The sequence below is a fragment of the Neolamprologus multifasciatus genome, chromosome 2 (genome assembly GCF_963576455.1).
Source record: "Neolamprologus multifasciatus chromosome 2, fNeoMul1.2, whole genome shotgun sequence".
Taxonomy (NCBI): Eukaryota; Metazoa; Chordata; class Actinopteri; order Cichliformes; family Cichlidae; genus Neolamprologus; species Neolamprologus multifasciatus.
In genome coordinates, this window is record NC_140440.1 from 18,288,333 (window position 1) to 18,306,271 (window position 17,939).

Genomic DNA, 17,939 nt, shown 5'->3' on the forward strand with positions numbered 1-17,939 from the left:
TATATATATATATATATATATATATACTTCCTGTGAGCGTAGTTCTTTGCTTCTGTGGTTGGAACGGTTTAGACAAACCTCCCTTTTATATCGAAGCGTGGCAGCCACATGAAAAGGACTTGCTAGCCACAATTCTGTCTGGGCTACAGACATGTTTATTAAAATGCTACTTGTTGTAAGCCTGGTCACATTAAAAATCAAAAAATGAATAAATAAATTCATAAAATGTGCAGATGTTTGATTTTGACCAAATTAAATGCAAGAAACTAAACCTGAGAGCCCTACAGTGAGGGGATCGAGAGGCTCCGTTACTTTGAGGAAAGCATTCTGTTGGCATAGCTTCAGTTTACTTGTCACCTCACAAGGAAGGCTCACAGTGAATCAATACAAATTTGCTCAAAGCGTTCACCTTTACACTCTGATTAAACATCTCTGTCCTGATGGAAGTGGCTCCTTCCTGGATGACAATGCAGTGATCTGCACGCTGAGAAGAAAATGATGTAATCACGTACTACAGTCTTTGTACTCACGAGATCAGACACGAAGATGCAACACGTGCTCGTCTGCACATCAAATGAGGGAATATCTTCTGGAATGTAGTGCTCCATCTCTCCTGTGGACTTTAACAGAGCAGGGCAGCCCACATCTTTACGATGGGTTCCCCTCTAATTTTCCACCTGTGTGCAGGCGTTTGTAGTTAAGTGCATTCACTGATTGATTTGTCTGTTATCTGATTTTGAATTTGGAGCCATGTTTGTTATTCCCTCTCCCAGCAGGACGAGCAGCGACGAAGAAACATTTGCTTTAGAGATCTTGCCGGATGTTTTGGAGAAACATTATGGATACAAGCTGTTTATACCAGACAGAGATTTAATACCCAGCAGTAGTAAGTATCAATCTGTGTATCTACCTACACACATGCACACACACACACTCTCTCTCTGTGTAACTCCAATCCCCGCTACCCAGAATTCATCTCTCTGTCAGAATAAATAAGAACATATGTGGATCTTCATCATAACACACTTACAGCCACACACGTATCTGTGTCAGCTCTCAGATGTACGCCACATGTACCACATGCCTTACCACAATTTTATTTATTTGTTCACAAACACACATGTACGCACACACGTGCATGCATGCTTGTACCCTCTCACAATTTGTCATAATTTCTTGGCTCCTGTGTCACTCTGTCCAACTGGAGGGAAAAATATGATTGTTATTACTATAATCTGTCACTGGTCAAACCTGGCACATTCACACACACACACATATACTGTATTTATATATACAGTATATTTATATATATATATATATATATATAGATATAGATATAGATATATAGATATAGATATATAGATATATATATAGATATATATATCTATAGATCTATATATATATATAGACACCTCAAACAATGTGGTAACATGGCACTGAATACAATTGACGTCTTTTGTAGCAAAGATGTGACTGTCATCAAACCAGGATGTGGTGCTCACACAGGTATTGTTAATAATATCTGGTGCAAAGCCCATAAAAACATTTGTGTCATTTTGGGTAGCATGTGTGAAACCAATCTTGCACTTCCAACACTCTGACCTCTCTTATGAACTTGAGGGATGTCCCATTGTTAATCTAGATGTCAGCCCGCCTTTGTAGATATAACAGCTTCACCTCCTCTGGGAAGTCTTTCCACAAGGTTTAGGAGTGTGTTTATGGGATTATCTGATCGTTCTCCCAGAAGTGTATTTGGGAGGTCAGACTGGTGTTGGACGAGAAGGCCTGGCTCGCAGTCTCCACTCTAATTCATCCCAAAGGTGTTTTTTCGGGTTGACCACAGAGGTTGGGACTCTGTGCAGGCCAGTCAAGGCTTCCACACCAAACTCACTCATCCATGTCTTTATGGACCTTCCTTTGTGCACAGTTGTGCAGTCTTGTTGGAACAGGAAGGGGGCATTACCAAACTGTTTCTTCAAAGTTGGGAGCATGAAGTTGTCCAATATGTTTATATTAGCTTGTAGTTAGGGCTGGATCAGCTGACAATGAATTGACCCTAAGATACGTTGGAATAGGCCTAAGCTGCTGGGGGCTTCCCCTATGTATTTATACACCCCTCTGCACTTAATCACTAGTTCACTAGCTGGGACAACATCCTTATTTTTGGTTTGACAGCATTTTTATTAGATAATGGTAGATGGTTGAGCATGAAATGAGGCTGCGGTTTGGAGAGTGAATACATTCAAAGAAATAGGGTGAGTGGGGCACGAAAACAAAAAATGAACAATGTGTAGTGCTGGGTGGGTCATATATAGAACCAGAAGTGTTCACTCAGTCATTCAAGTCAGAAGGAGAGCAGAGTAACTATTAGACTTCACCGAGTGGCCAAAAACATGGTTACAAATATTACGATCATAGTCTGTGTTCGTATGTCTCTTCTATATCTCCGCCTAGACTCCTAAAGTAATCTGGATAATTAAAAATATATTATCAACATTTTTTTATGTATAGAATGTTACATATAGCAATATAACACTCAAATTAATACAAATGATATCTCAAAAAAACATCAACATTAAACATGTACACTGTGGTTTGTTAACACATTATGCTAAACAATTTTTATTGCTGTGGTACTTTGAGGAATGTATCATTCTAATTATTTTAATAATACATTTTTAAATAAGTATTTATTAAACAGTGCCCCTAACACTGCCTCAAACTGACTGCTTTGTCTTATATATATAATATATAAAATTCATATATAATGAATATGTAGCTTTCAAAGAAAAAACATAAAAGAGCACATCCTGCAAAGGCCTCTCTAGACCAGTATGGTAGCAAACTGGACAGTCCAATTAAAGGTAGTATAAAAATAAATAAATCTAAATAAATAGGATGTTATATTCCAGCTCAGTACTGAAAAAATTCTCATGAGTAATGTCTGAGGTTTAATGCGTGAAATAAAGTAATACAGCTATCATTTCCTGTGTATTAGCATTTTGGTACCAAAATCCCACCTCTCCTTGTCCTCAAAACATCAAACCAAAAAATATACACCAACTAAAATAACCGTATAATGTGGCACAAAAGACACATGCTAATATGTGCTCTTTGAATTATTTAACATTTTCTCCTAAAATACATAAATATGTTTACTTAAGTATGGTTCATAATGAAAAGCCACACTTTACGTGACCTTAGCTAAAATTATGCCCCTTCCCGACGCACCCGACAGACGAGAAAGTCATATTTCCTGTGTTTGCCCTGAAAACATCCGAAAAACAAATATCCCCTGTGCATATCTTCACATGTAACTTTTTCCAGGTTTAATTATGCCTACACTGAACAAGAGTCTTTTCTTTGGTAACCAAAGCTGCTGAAAGAGCAGCATAGCAATGCGACCCAAAACACACCATTCAATTATTCACTCCACTTAACCCTCTGAAATGAACAGGAGAGCGAGAAATAAATAACAAGGAACAGAAAGCAGTGGGTACAGGGTCACTGGTTATTTTATTAATTGATTTACATAATCCTCACAAATGGGGGAGCAGGAAGCAGTCAAGGGCAAGAGAGAGGCAAGGAGGTGTTAATGTGAGAGGGAAAATGTAAAAAAAGAGAGGCAGAAAGGCAAACCAAGAGAAACAGAAAAGAAAGAGAATGAATTTGGGGATGTACTGTACTATTTGTGCCCCTCAAATTGAGCGTGAAATTGCAATGTGTTGTTGGAGAGTCTGTCATTAATTTAGTTAGCAGAGATGGAGAAAGAGAGAGGTATTTAGACGGGGGTGGGGGGAGCCGTGGTTCAATGAACACAAAGTTTTCATACTTTTTCTGTAACTACAAATTTTAGAAATAATGAGCAATGTATTCCAAGAAAACACACACATACACACACACACACACACACACTGTTGCAAAAAAGTAATTGGGTCGTTTGTTAAGACAGGTTTTCACTGGGTTTGGCGTGGAGGCTACTCTAATGCTGAAGCCTACAGTAGCTTCACCTCATATTAACTCACCGTCCACATCCCATCACCTGCCACTTCTCCTCGTCAACTTCACATATTCCTCACTTAGTTATAAGTAACAACCGGCGATGGTGGCTCAGCACAACTCTGATCCCCATTTAAGAGCTGACTGCACCGTTCTGTGTCAGAGCCAAAGTTCTTGTGCAAGCATTTCTGTCACTCCGTTATATCCGCCCGTCACTCACCTCAGGCATGTATGGACGAATGAACTTGACACATGCAGGAAGCGGGGGCAAGTGTTGCTGTGCGAGATGTTTCCCTTACATACTGTGATGGTAATTCACTTCTTGCCTCCTGCTTTGTCTTCGTCAAAGCTGCTGGAGCTTTCCGTGTAATCCAACAAGAATTAAAACCTCTCAGTAATTCTGGATAAAGAAATGCATGACTGTTACAGGATTAGTTCAGCACTGACAATATTAAGAGCAAAAGCTTATTAACCTGCTTTTTTGTCACTTCTGTTTTGGCTCACAACAAAATCTGGAGACACAGGAAACTTGGTATTGCACTATCATGTGGATATTCATGGAAACTTTTTAGTAATAACAGAATGAAAGGAAAAGTTTTCTTTTTCAATTTCAATTCAATTTTATTTGTACAGCACCAAATCACAGCAACAGTCGCCTCAAGGCCCTTTATATTGTAAGGTAGACCCTACAATAATGCATACAAAGAAAAACCCAACAATCATATGACCCTCTGTGAGCAAGCACTTTGGCGACAGTGGGAAGGAAAAACTCCTTTTTTATCAGGAGGGGGCGGGGCCATCTGCCGAGTTGTCCCTTCTCTATTCATTATTCTTACTCTCCATGTATGTCTCTCCCAGCCTACATTGAGGACTTGGCTCGTAGCGTCGAGCAGAGCAGACGTCTGATCATCGTTTTAACGCCAGAGTTTGTCGCCAAAAGAGGCTGGAGCATCTTCCAGATAGAGACACGCCTCCACTCCATGCTTGTTACCGGGGAGATCAAGGTATGGATTCAGAGGTCAAAGGTAAAAATCTAGAGGACAGACATTTTTCCAACTTGATTGCATTATTATTCTTAACAGTTTGAAAAAAGAAGGCAAGAAGACTTCTTTAGGTTTGTGAAGACCTTTGACCTCACAAGAGGTTTCTTTAGTTAAGGTGGAGAGTCCCAGGTATTTAAACGCTAGCTGTGGTTGTTGGCCCATTATTGATCATGTGAGTCATCAGATGAATTAAAGCCAAAAATAAGGATAAAACCACTGTGAGACTTTGTCCCACCCCATCATGTGACCTATTGAGGTCGTCTGAGTATGATTTGGGTGTTTAAGCATCTGGATCTCAAAATTTCATTGCAGGTGGCTGATAACTGAGAGACGACCTCTACTAGGGGTTAAATACCTGGAGCTGCCCACCTTTTGTTTTTAGAACTGAAGAAGCCGCTTGAATAAGAGGTGAAATATCTTTACAAACTTAAGAAGTTCATTCACCTTCTGTGTTCAAGCTCTTACTACTACCATAACCTGGATTACTGAGAACCTACCCGGACATTGCATTATTACATATGGAGAGTTTTGATGGGGAAGGTCTTCTGCTTAGAAATCTCTCTGTGTTCTAGGTGATCATGATAGAGTGTGCAGACCTGAAGAATGTCATCAACTACCAAGAGGTGGAGGCACTTAAACATACCATCAAGGTATACAGAAAGGGTGGATGAATGAAAGGATGGAGAGTTTATGGGGTGACCTGAAGAGTTATCACCAGCCAGAATGGCAAAATCTTTTTTTTTGTAATTTGTCTTCTTCTCTTCAGGTTTTATCCATCATCAAGTGGAGGGGTCCTAAGAGCAATGAGCTGTCATCTAAGTTTTGGAAACAGGTGGTCTACGATATGCCCGCTAAACGCAGAGAGACACTGTCCAGACGTCAGGTACACTGCGTCTTTTTTCATGTATTCTCGATATACTTTATCTTTCTACAGTGGTATAGCCTCCACTCTGGGACTGATTTATGACCCCTGAAAATAAATGTCATAATAAAAAAACAAGTCTACAATACATGTGCTACTATAAGTGATAAAAATATATTGGATAGCATATGAATTTGTTCATGTATCATTATAGAAACCCTTAAACTTGATCTATACCTATATTAATAATGTCCATTTCATGCATGGGAGCCAAAAAATTCTACTAAGATGTACTCTTTCCTTGGGCGCATTCAAACAGGCAGATGGCCTTTAAAATGTCTGCAAAACACAGGTAATGTATTAAAATTGGAATCACAGCAAAGCAAAATGTGTAGATGTTTACCACGCCTCAGGTGGCGTATGCCCTGATTAGCAAATAAATGTTTCCTGCTGCTTTCTTTCCTGAAGAATGATGCTACACAGAGAATATTAACAACAACTGCAACAATGTGGTGATATCAATCTAATGTCTTCTTCTACTCTAATAATTGATGTCATGGAATCTAGATGGTGTTTAAGTGTGTAAAAGTGTGTCAAATTATTTTGTGCACCAGGGCTTAGATTATGCTACTCACCCATAGGTGGAAACTCTGAATAAAGTTGTTGAATGATTGTATGGCTCTCTGCGTTGACCTTGCAAAAGACTGTCAGCAAAGAAAGACTCCAGCACACCATAACCTCCAACAGAGGGAGGGAGGATGGATGGATGGAATCGATGGATCGAATTTTGACTCACTGTTGGAGGAATCTTTGTGTTAACAGGTAATGGATTCTGGTGAACAGGGCCTCTTTGGTGACCTACAGACCACAGTCTCCACTATTGCCATGACAACCACTTCTGCCTCCCTGGTGCCCCCTAATGAGAGTCGGCATGGACACCATCAGGTCAGCACATGTCTTTTAGTTCGAACTTTTATTAATTAGTAGATGGTGTTTCTCAAATCAGTATATTTTGATCTTGGCACTGCACTATGACAGCATTAATCTTAAAAACACAGACTTAGTTTATCGTTGTTACACCTGTAAATAAATTTGTTCCTGAACTTTGGGCTACCTTGTGAGAGCAGATGATCAGAAACAATGCATTGTTACCTGTTTGATAGGATAGGAAAGAGTTTTGTTCTCTTTCCCACACTGGTTCAGTAATGTTGAGCTCCAGCATCTGGGGGAGGCCATGTGATGACTGATAGTGCTTCATTGTGCATTTTTCTATCCAGGTACACTTTTACTGGACTTTTACAGTGTGTTTGGGATTAGTGTCATACTGAAAAAGCCAGTGCCAGTCAAATGCTATCAAGATGGTTTTTACATGGTGGATCAAAATCTGACTACTTTTCTGCATTTGTAATTCCATCAATTTTAAAAAAGCTCTCCAACATCACTGGCTGATATGCAGCCTCAAACCATGATGGAGCCGCCACCAGGTTTTACTGGTGACTGTAGCCACTCACTTTTGTACATACTAATAACAATTTGAACCATTTCACATTTGAATTCAAGTCCTCTTGCCAATGATTTGTAGTCCAATTTTGGGTAATTTGCCATACCTCAATTTTTCTTCCTGTCTCCATCCCTTACTAATGACTTTCTAAGAGCCATCCTTCCACTAAGACCATTTCTGATGAGGCTTTGGCTTTGGTCACCAGGACATTAAAACTGCATGTATATAACCACCGGTCAACTCTAATAAAAACTGAATAAAAAGTTTTCTGACTTTGTCCCATGATAAAGTTTTAAAAGTTTTTCCACCACCAGTTCAGAATTCTTTGACTGCCATGGATCTCTCTTTAATGTTTGTGACTATGTTCTGACTGTTTCTGTACTTCTTATGTTTCCACTGCTGTGTTTTCAAATGTACAGTTTGGACTAGAAAGTTTGTTTCAGTTGTTTAAAACTTGCCTTTGAATTGATATCAGACGGAATCCGGGGATTTCACTTTTTCCTGTTTAGCTCTATTTTGAAAAATAAGTGAAACTCTAGCTTAAATTATTTTAACACATTACAGTTAAGTTCATTTACATTTATTTCATTAATTTACAATTATCTTGTTTTCATAATTCACCCAGAAGCTAGCAGAAGTCTACAAACAGCATTTTCATGATGAATGCTTCATATTTAGTTGCCTCTTGCAATAATGCTGAAGCTAATGAAAGTTACTAGAAAGTCATGTCTTTTACACACAGGTCGCCTTGGCAACAGAGATCCCTGACTACAACCAGATGACCTTGCCATTAGGAGGGGGTCACAGTGCTACAGCAGCTCAAATGCGGCATTTCTGCCGCAGCTATGACTTTCAACTTCCCCCACAGCCCTCACCCCCACTTCCACCTCCCTCCACAGTGCAGTTCTCCACTCTGGGCCCCGGGGGGCGCCATGTCTATTGCAATATCCCTATGACACTGCTGAATGGACAGGTGGGAGAAAAGACTAAGCCACTTATACGTATGATGTTCTTAGTTAGTCCCCAGCACCCAACATCAGCACAGTGTATCCTTTTCTAAAGTTTGCTTGCTGTTATCTGTTTGCATGTACTTAGAGCTTGAACACAATAAAAATAAATCCTCTCTTCTCCCCAGGGGTTCAGAGCAGTTCACTGGGGAACAAGAGGTCTGTTTGAATAAAAGAGAATATAGAAAGAAAACAATATCTTCATATCATCTAGCCTGAAAACATGCTTATTCTAACAGACTGGGAAACGAAATGCAGTACAGTTCTTATGTTTAAGTCAAGGCACAGTATTGGCATGCAATATTTTGTCATACCATAAAATGAAGCACCATTATATGGCAAGGTTAGTGCTAATCATGGTGGTGCTGTGTGTTTCCCAGGTGCAACAGAGCAATACCCTTGGGAAGAAGCCAGAACTCCACCTGAACAGCACCTTTGTACCCCTCACCAGCAGAGAACTAAGCTCTGACATCTGGTAGTTGGACTTCTCAGCTGATACTGGAATACAGACTGCTTTACAGACTGCTTTTCACTGGATTCGTGTAGACTGGCGGGTCGTCTGGTTTTCATCAGGTTTTTGGACTGTGTGCAGACTTGGTGTTGGACTGCCCATCGACTGCTTTTGGGCTACTCCTTCCCAGCTGTGAATAAAAGACTACCGAAAGACCGCAGAAGGCTTGGTGTCACACTTATTAGGAGAGTGGTTGTAAACTGTTTACAGAAAGACTGGGATTATACAAAGGATTGCACTCTGATTTTGGACCTATTACCTGGTAACAGGCTGATGCCAGCTGGAATGTAAACTGCTGGCATGACCATGTGTCCTTGACATACTGGCAAAAAGTTCCTGACTGGTCATGCTGGGTTTGTGGAAAGGAATTAGGAAACTTAAGAACTAGAGAAGCTAACAAAGGGATCCTGAGTACTTCAATTGTGGGTATCCACCGTCTGTAGTACTCTATTTGTTCAACAGGCAGGCAGGTTGGATCTTGGAGCACTAAAACAGCACCTTTTAAGTCTGCTCACAAACCAGCTGCTCTGAAAACCAGTTGACTTGTCAGCTCAGACAAACAAGACGTAGCGTAATCTAAGAATGCCAATTGATCTACTTATGCGAGTTCTCATCTACCTGTTGACTAGGTGGCTTGTCGGGCAGACAAAGCAGACATCAAGCAATGATTTTGGAATACCAGACCACCTTAAATCAACTAGTCAACCTCTTGAAGTATTGCTCTACAGCAAGCTAGCTACCTGGTTTGGCTCTCAGGAGCTGAACTAGACTTGAGAAATGTTTTTCAGCAAGAAAAACAAGAGGGGGTGACACATAAAGCGAAGGCTGAAGCTGCTTAATGACTGAGAAAGCACAGTAAGGCAGAAACTAGCTAGTTGCATAGACTAGTTGGCTAAAAGAATAGCTAGTACTTGAGGTAAGTGTGTTTAAGGGCACAGCGAGACTGGAAACCAGCCAGTCCATCACCAACAGATGAACTGTCAGATTTAACACCAAGCTAAAAGCATAAAGGACTTGGCTTTTTTCTATTTGCATGACCACCCATTTAGATTTAAAAAAGAATAATAATCAAACAAACATAGATAAAAGAGTAAATGACACAATCATTTGTCGAAGCCTCTTTTAATATGGAGGGTATAAACATCCTATGTTGATACAGTATATTTGTTTTCTGTGTGGCCATGATTCAATGATAAAAACTGATAAAGGAAAAAAAGGAGGTGTCCCTCCAAAAACATTTGGGTTATTTATTTTGTCACGTTTTATTTAAGGGTTTTATCCTTTTAGAAGGTTGTTGAGAATTTTTACCAGGCTTTGTTTTTACTGTCTGTTTGTTACAATAATCTTTGTACAGCTTCCATAACCTCTGTATAGACCTATACATGACAGTGATTTGTTCCCTACAGTTTCTGTTAACACTCACATTAAGTTCTCTGATGGCTCCACAGCCACTTTTTTTTTTTTGTTGCCTTTGTTGTGTTTCTCTTTTCATCGATGGATGGATGTCTTACGGCAGTACAACCCTGCTAACGGACTGATCTTTTGAACCTTACCACTACCAGTCAGCCAAAAGGGGGCTTCACTGTATAAAAAGCCGTACTCCAAGCTGAATCAGACCACATTCTTCTTTGTGAGCTTTAAAAAAGAAAAACAAGATTATTAAGATAATATTTAAGCAAAGTGGGTAATGTTTTGAATTTACACAGAGCTACTGTCATTGTCTTATTAGAACCAATGAATTCTGGATATTTGAGATTGTTTGATACAATAATTAATTATTTCAGTTGTTATATTCAATGGCAATATACAGTCTAGTGGTTGTCCTTTAATTTCTGACTATTTCTTTGACTATTCTTTGGATATATTGGTTGAATAATTTAACTGCGAGCAAATAAAACTTATATGAGTTGTTTTATAGATTTTGTATTCACTGTTGTCTGACATGGTCAACTTTTTTCCTCTTTTTTTTCCCGGACAACTATTTTTTCTCATTTTCTGTTTATTGCTTAACCAGATGTGATTTCGCAAGCTGTCTGGCATTTCCTCCAACTGTTAGCTTACTTTGCTACACCCCTGTCACGAATCCTTTTCTTCGAATTGCACTTCTCATGGCTTTATTCTCTTCTCCAATGGTCACTTAAATTTCCTTGTAAGCTATTAGCTTACTCAGTGACACATAGTTCTCTGCCCAGTGTCGAAAGGCATGAACTAAAACATTTGCCTTATCCAAATTTTCAAGATGCGCTGCATGGAGTTGAGCACAAGGAGTGAAGCTGTCCAACAGGCTTGGAGCAAGCAGGTTTTTAGAGCACCTGAGACGCACTGAGATGGCGTTTTCGCGGAAGGAAAACGCAGCGTTTTCAAAACGCTCTCGAAAACACATACATTTGGAAACGATGCCGTTATGTGACCAATTATACTAAGATAGTGGAGGGCAGCAGTTGTTTTGTTTGCTCTCAATTTTGACAGCCCCGTTAAAGATTCTTCAAATTCTTTAATTCTCACTTGCTTTTGCAACTTTGTACTTTTGTGTTACTCGCAGCAACAACTCCACCTCATTGTTAGTCCATTTAAAAAACTCGGTGCTTTTCCTCGACCTTTTGCCGCAACGGTTCAAAGAGCCGGAAAGTAAATAAACGACACACAACTCTGTGAAAACGACTGAAAACACTAGTGTGGATGTGGAGTGTTTTCAGATGGAAAGCAGTTTTCAAATCTATCCGGGCTAGTGTGGACGTAGCCTCAGGCTGCGATTGCGGCACTTCGCCGGGATCAACACTATCAACAGTAGCTCCCCACCTTTTCAAGGGACCAAGTGAGTATTGCAAAGGACCCAAGGCTACACCACATATTTGGCGCACCAAAACGTACAGTGAGGGTGTGCTAGGAACATCTAGCAGAGGCCCCGTTCGCAAGATCTTCAACTCACACCTCCAGCAGAGCTTCAACAGCATTCTGAGGGAGACTGGGGACTAGAGATGGACCGATCCGATATTACGTATCGGTATCGGTCCGATACTGACCCAAATTACTGGATCGGATATCGGTGAGAAATAAAAAATGTAATCCGATCCATTAAATATCAAAAAAGCACCTCACAAAACTTGCTACACGGCGTAACTCGGCTCATAACCGTAGCAGCAATATGCATCAGGTGATAGAGAGGCTGTGCGTATCTGTAGCCTCACTAGCAAACCAGCATTTCATCTCCGAGGAAGTTATCCCAGAGAGAAGTAAAGCAAGTGTGTAAGTTCATCTCTGAATGTCTGTAAAGCATTCCCATGTTAAGCTTAACAACAGATATTAGGAGCGACTGCCTCTCTCTCCCTCTCTCTCTCTCTCTCTCTCCTGTTGCTACTTCAATCATGAAACTGCTTAATGATCAGCTGATCGGCTTTTCTGTCGCGAGTCCGTCTCTCTTCTTAGTTTTTGGCCCACTTCTCACCAGAAAGAGGAAACCAGCGGCTGAACAACAGCAGCACGTTTAAACTTGATAAGCTGTTGTTAGAATTTATTTAATATTACTTTCTACACCAGGATCCTTTTCTACGCAGCTGACGGCTGGTAACTGTGCAGGGGCGGATCTAGCAAAGTTTAGCCAGGGGGGCCGATAGGGCATGAACAGGGAAAAGGGGGCACAAAGACATACTTTTCTTTCTTATTCTCATTTAAAATGTCTAGCTTTTAATAAATAATTATCTGACTCTTACACCCAAAGTTTTAATCTGATGTAAAATCTATAGAAGTCCATTACTGTATATAGTAACTGTTAAGTCTAATATACCCTAGTAAGCTATAGTACTTTTTCCTTTGGGAAGATACCATCTGTGCAGTCTGCAATTCTGTTGAAGAAAGATGTTGAATCTATTTAATTATTCTTGAAAAATAATTTATTTCTGTGCATTTTCCCCCCTGCATCAAATTAAATTTGATTACATCGATTAAGCATCATGAGGTGGAGGGTGGTTTGTTTGTTTTTTGCTGGGAGTTTGCAACCCTATTAGTTAGGTTGCTTAATATTTCTGCTAAGTACTCTTTAAAATACCAGAATAGGAAGGATTGAGTAGGTTTAAGTTTATTAGATTGATCAGTGTTGCTGAACTATGAAATATTTTGGGCGCAGTGTATTTTTTTTTTTTTTTACATACAGGTATAACAGAATAGCTTTAGTGTTGTTATTTATTTAAACTTGAGTATAAACTTATACAAAATGCAGCAAGATATTAAAAAAACGTTTTATTGATTAAAAAACACACTATATCGGATTCATATCGGTATCGGCAGATATCCAAATTCATGATATCGGTATCGGACATAAAAAAGTGGTATCGTGCCATCTCTACTGGGGACATTGAGTCCTGTTCAGCTCCTCCCTTGCAGAAGCCGCAGCACTGAGCTGCAGCCGCAAGGTAGTTGGTACCTGTCATGGTGGTAACCCCCGAACCAAATGGTGGACACCAGAGGTGAGGGGAGCCACCAAGCTGAAGAAGGAGTCCTACTGGGCTTGGTTAGCCTGTGGGACTCCGGCAGCTGATAGGTAGATAGATAGGCCAAGCGGGTGGTGGCAGAAGCAAAAACTCGGGTGTGGGAGGAGTTCGGAGAGGCCATGGAAAAAGACTTTCGGACTGCCTCGAAGAGATTCTGGCAAACGGTCAGGCAACTAAGGAGGGGAAAGCGGTGCTCTACCTGCACTGTGTGTAGTGCGGGTGCTGTTGACTGAGAAAATTGTCAGGCGGTGGAAGGAATACTTCGAGGACCTTCTTAATCCCACTGACACGTCTTCTGAGGAGGAAGCAGAGTCTGGGTATGAGGGGAATGACCCGCCAATTTCCGGAGGCGAGGTCACTGAGGCAGTTAAATAACTCCTTGGTGGCAGAGCCCCTGGTGTTGATGAGGTCCGCCCCGAGTTCCTGAAGGCTCTGGACGTTGTAGGGCTGTCCTGGTTGACACGCCTCTACAATGTTGCGTGGAGATCAGGGGCGGTACCCCTGGACTGGCAGACCGGGGTGGTGGTCCCCATCTTTAAAAAAGGGGAGCGGAGGGTGTGTTCCAACTACAGGGGAATCACACTCCTCAGCCTCCCTGGGAAAGTCTATGCCAGGGTGCTGGAGAGGAGAGTCCGTCCGTTAGTCGAACCTCGGATACAGGAGGAACAATGCGGTTTTCTTCCTGATCGTGGAACACTGGACCAGCTCTTTATCCCCCCAAGGATACTTGAGGGTGCATGGGAGTTTGCCCAACCAGTCTACATGTGCCTTGTGGACTTGGAGAAGGCATTCGTCCGTGTCCTTCAGGGGGGTCCTGTGGGGGGTGCTCTGGGAGTATGGGGTGTCTGGCCCATTGCTATGGTCCACATAGCTGGCAATAAGTCAGACTCGCTCCTGGTGGGTGATGGGCTCCGCCAGGGCTGCCCTTTGTCACTGATTCTGTTCATAATTTTTATGGTTCTCAGCCGAAAAAGGGTGGAGTGCCCACTCCGGGTCAGGGACAAGACCCTGCCCCAAGTGAAGGAGTTTAAGTATCTCGGGGTCTTGTTCACGAGAGATGGGAGAAGGGAGTGGGAGATCGACAGACGGATTGGTGCAGCGGCTGCAGTGATGCAGAAGCTCTCAATTTATCGGTCAATCCCCTATCCTCACCTATGGCCACGAGTTGTGGGTAGTGACCGAAGGAACAAGATTGCGAATACAAGTGGCAGAAATGAGCTTCCTCCGAAGGGTGGCTGGCCTCTCCCTTAGTGATAGGGTGAGAAGTCCGGCCATCCAGGAGGGGCTCATAATAGAGCCGCTGCTCCTCCACATCAAAAGGAGCCAGCTGAGGTGGTTTGGGCATCTGACAAGGATGCCCCCCGGGCGCCTCCTGGGTGAGGTTTTCCGGACATGCCCCACCGGGAGGAGGCCCCGGGGCAGACCCAGGACACGCTGGAGAGATTATATGTCTCGGCTGGCCTGGGAACGCCTTGGTGTTCACCCGGATAAGCTGGAGGGGGTGGCTGGGGAGAGGGAGGTCTGGGCTTCTCTGCTTGGGCTGCTGCCCCCGCGACTCGGCCCCGGATAAGGAAGAAAATGGATGGATAAACAACATTATAGCACCTATTAAATAGTTACATCAGTTACATGTGACATTTATACATTGTTTTTTTTTTATACAAACAGCATTAACAGCATGTTACAGGTTTTACTTGAGCATGAATGTGAACACTTATTGCAAAACCATATACAGCAAGACTGAGTCATCAGCTGAGCCCGTGTGTTAGAAAATAAAAACACTTCAAATATACTGAATACATTCCCAGTTTTTAAGCAGCTTGGGAAATCTGTAAAGACAGTTTCATAAAAACTGATGACTTCTACACTACAGTCAATTACCACAGCAGAGATAGATCCCACGAGACAAAACAAATGATAGTTTTCTCAGGCAGGCGTCAGTCTCGATTGTGGTTGACAAGTTTCCACTTCCTGTGTTATCAAATTCAGCTGAGTTTAAAGATGCAAGAACTTTTGAATCTTTGCAATGTTCACACACTCAAAAGGTAGGTTAAACACTTCCGCTAAAGACTGTGGTTACAGGGCAGACAAAAAAACAACAACTTAAAAAAAAAAAAAAAAAAGTATGTGATGCTGTTAAAAATTATGTTAAAATCAATCGACCTTAGTCCGTAACATTAATCTAGTGCATGCTAACTGATGTTGTAATAACAGAGCATTTTGTTTTATGTAGTTTACTTGCACTCAAGTTTCTGCAAAAATAAAAATAAAGGTAAAAGCACAGTTCAAAGTACAGTTTCTCTCCAAACAGCTGACACTACTCATCTCAAAATGCAACTGAAACCAGTAGCAGTCACAGTGAGATCAGTATGACAGTTCCACATGACATATTCTGGTAACATCATTAGGTCATTAGATAAAGCCCAAATACTACAAAACAAGTTTAGTCTGCCAAGTTGGCTCTTCCCTTTAGAGGTCATCACTGCCTCTATCACACCCACCCCCAGCATATTCCCCTTCGCTACATGAACATGAACCTTCTCTGTGGTCTTCCTCTGTTCCTCTTGCCTGAAAGATCAATTTTCAACATACTTTGTTAAATACATCCACTATCCCTCATCTGCCCAAACAATCTCAGCCTTGCCTCAGCTCGATCTGAACTGTCCCTCTAATATAAATGTTTCTAATTCTCTCTGTTCTGGTCACTCTCAGTGAAAATTTTAGCATCGTCAGCTCAGCCTTCTGCCATTTTGCTTGTGCCACCATCTCCAAACCATGCACCACAGCACATCTCACTACCATCTTGTACACTTTCACTTTTCATTCTATCTGTCTGTACCAAGTCACCCCTAACACCAGCCTTCACTCACTCGCCTTGTCTGCACTCTCTTCTTTACCTCTGTTTTGCACTGTGCAAGCCTATCTCTATTCATTCCATGTTCAACTTTCTGTCTCTCTCACCCTCATTCTATCTTGCATCTCCTGACTTTCATCCCTCTTCTGTTCAGTTTCAGGCTTTCATCCACCTACTATCTACTCTCAGTATAGATCACAGTGTTATCTGCAAACATCATAGTTTGTCAGCATGTCTAGAACCATCACAAACAAGAAGGGGTTCAGAGCAAATTCCAGAATAAATGTATATATATTTTACAGACCATCTACTAAAATAGCTTAAAAATTATCTCAGGATCGAGGTGGAGATATGGGAACAGCTTCATCTGTGGACAGTAAGCACCCCCAAAGACCAGGCTTCCTCGATCTCAGAGGTTTGTTTACTGTTCAAAGTAATATTGTTTACACAAATATATATACAAACTTTAGCAGAGGGCGTTGTTAATCGGTTTCAGATGCTTTGCTGTTAATAAAAAAAACAGTGCACTAGACAATCAGTCACTACTAGAAGCATGAGGTAATACCTGGACTCTACAGAGGTTGCTCAGGAAGGCCAGCTCTTCCAGAAGATATGTCAGAAGGTTTCAAGAGCATGGAGGAGATTCCGGGAGACAGGCAGTCGACGGGGCTGTAGAAGGTCCTTAAGCCATCAGCAGGACTGATATCTGCTGCTTTGTGGAAGAAGAAACAGGAGGAGCACTGCCAGAGCTATAAAATGACCTTCTGCAGGACACCAGTGTGAATGTTTCTAACCAAACAATCAGTAACCAGAGGGTCCGATGTCCCCGAACAGGCCGTGTGCTCGCTGCACTACAGAGCCCGATTGGCATTTGCAGGTCCACCACTGGTGTCCTGTGATTTTCACAGATTATAGCAGGTTTACCTTGAGCACATGTGACAGATGTAAAGGGGCCTGAAGAAGCCTTGGAGCTGCCTGTAACATCGGTCATTCTGACCAAATTGGTGGTAGGTCGGTGATGGTTTTGGGAGGCATATCCATGGAAGGACCCACAGACAGGCTAGGCAACAACACTCTGACTGCCATTAGGTGTTAGGATGATATCCTTGAACTCATGGTCAGACCCTGTACGCTGGAACAGTGGGTCCTCCTCAATCAAGACAATGCCTTTATAGCGAGAGTATGCAGGCAGTTCCTGGAGGATGAAAGAATTAATTCCACTGACTTGCCCTCATGCTCTGTCCTGAATCCAACAGAACACCTCTGAGGTGCTATGTTTTGCTCCATCAGTGCAACCAGGTTGCACCTCAGACTGTCCAGAAGCTCAGTGATGCACTGTTTCAGATCTGGTAGGAAATCCCCCAGGACACCATCCTTCATCTCATTAGGAGCATGCCCTGAAGTTGTCTGGCATACATACAATCACTTGGGGGCCAAGAGGTATCATAATTGGAAGTGAATAAAACCCGCAAATCAAAAGGAAATTTCACCACAACTCTGTTCCCCTTTGAAATGCAACAGTAAAAACGTACCAGTGTTGGAGACATTATGGAGGTCATCACTCCGAAGAACAAGGAGGCCTCCCAGAACAATGATGCACATTCCTGTCACATCTGGAACAATGCAAACAAAATAAAACGCAATATTAAGAGACAAAGACAATAAAAATACTACC

The 17,939-nt window shown here is 41.7% G+C and overlaps 1 protein-coding gene across 4 annotated transcripts in view; it reads left to right on the plus strand.

Moving 5' to 3' along the window:
• il1rapl2 (interleukin 1 receptor accessory protein-like 2) overlaps positions 1 to 10,840 on the plus strand; it is a 518,624-nt gene extending 507,784 nt beyond the window's left edge. Inside the window, exons 12-19 of one of the 4 annotated variants that reach the window (XM_085182337.1) lie at positions 774 to 886; positions 4,858 to 5,003; positions 5,615 to 5,692; positions 5,809 to 5,925; positions 6,727 to 6,849; positions 8,148 to 8,378; positions 8,541 to 8,571; positions 8,793 to 10,840. In XM_085182337.1, the coding sequence (XP_085038463.1) occupies positions 774 to 886; positions 4,858 to 5,003; positions 5,615 to 5,692; positions 5,809 to 5,925; positions 6,727 to 6,849; positions 8,148 to 8,378; positions 8,541 to 8,571; positions 8,793 to 8,881 (928 nt within the window). In that variant the 3' untranslated portion in view covers positions 8,882 to 10,840. The remainder of the gene's footprint in view (positions 1 to 773; positions 887 to 4,857; positions 5,004 to 5,614; positions 5,693 to 5,808; positions 5,926 to 6,726; positions 6,850 to 8,147; positions 8,379 to 8,540; positions 8,572 to 8,792) is intronic. The other 3 variants (XM_085182345.1, XM_085182353.1, XM_085182360.1) reach the window with 3 other exon arrangements.
• Positions 10,841 to 17,939: the final 7,099 nt, after the last annotated feature.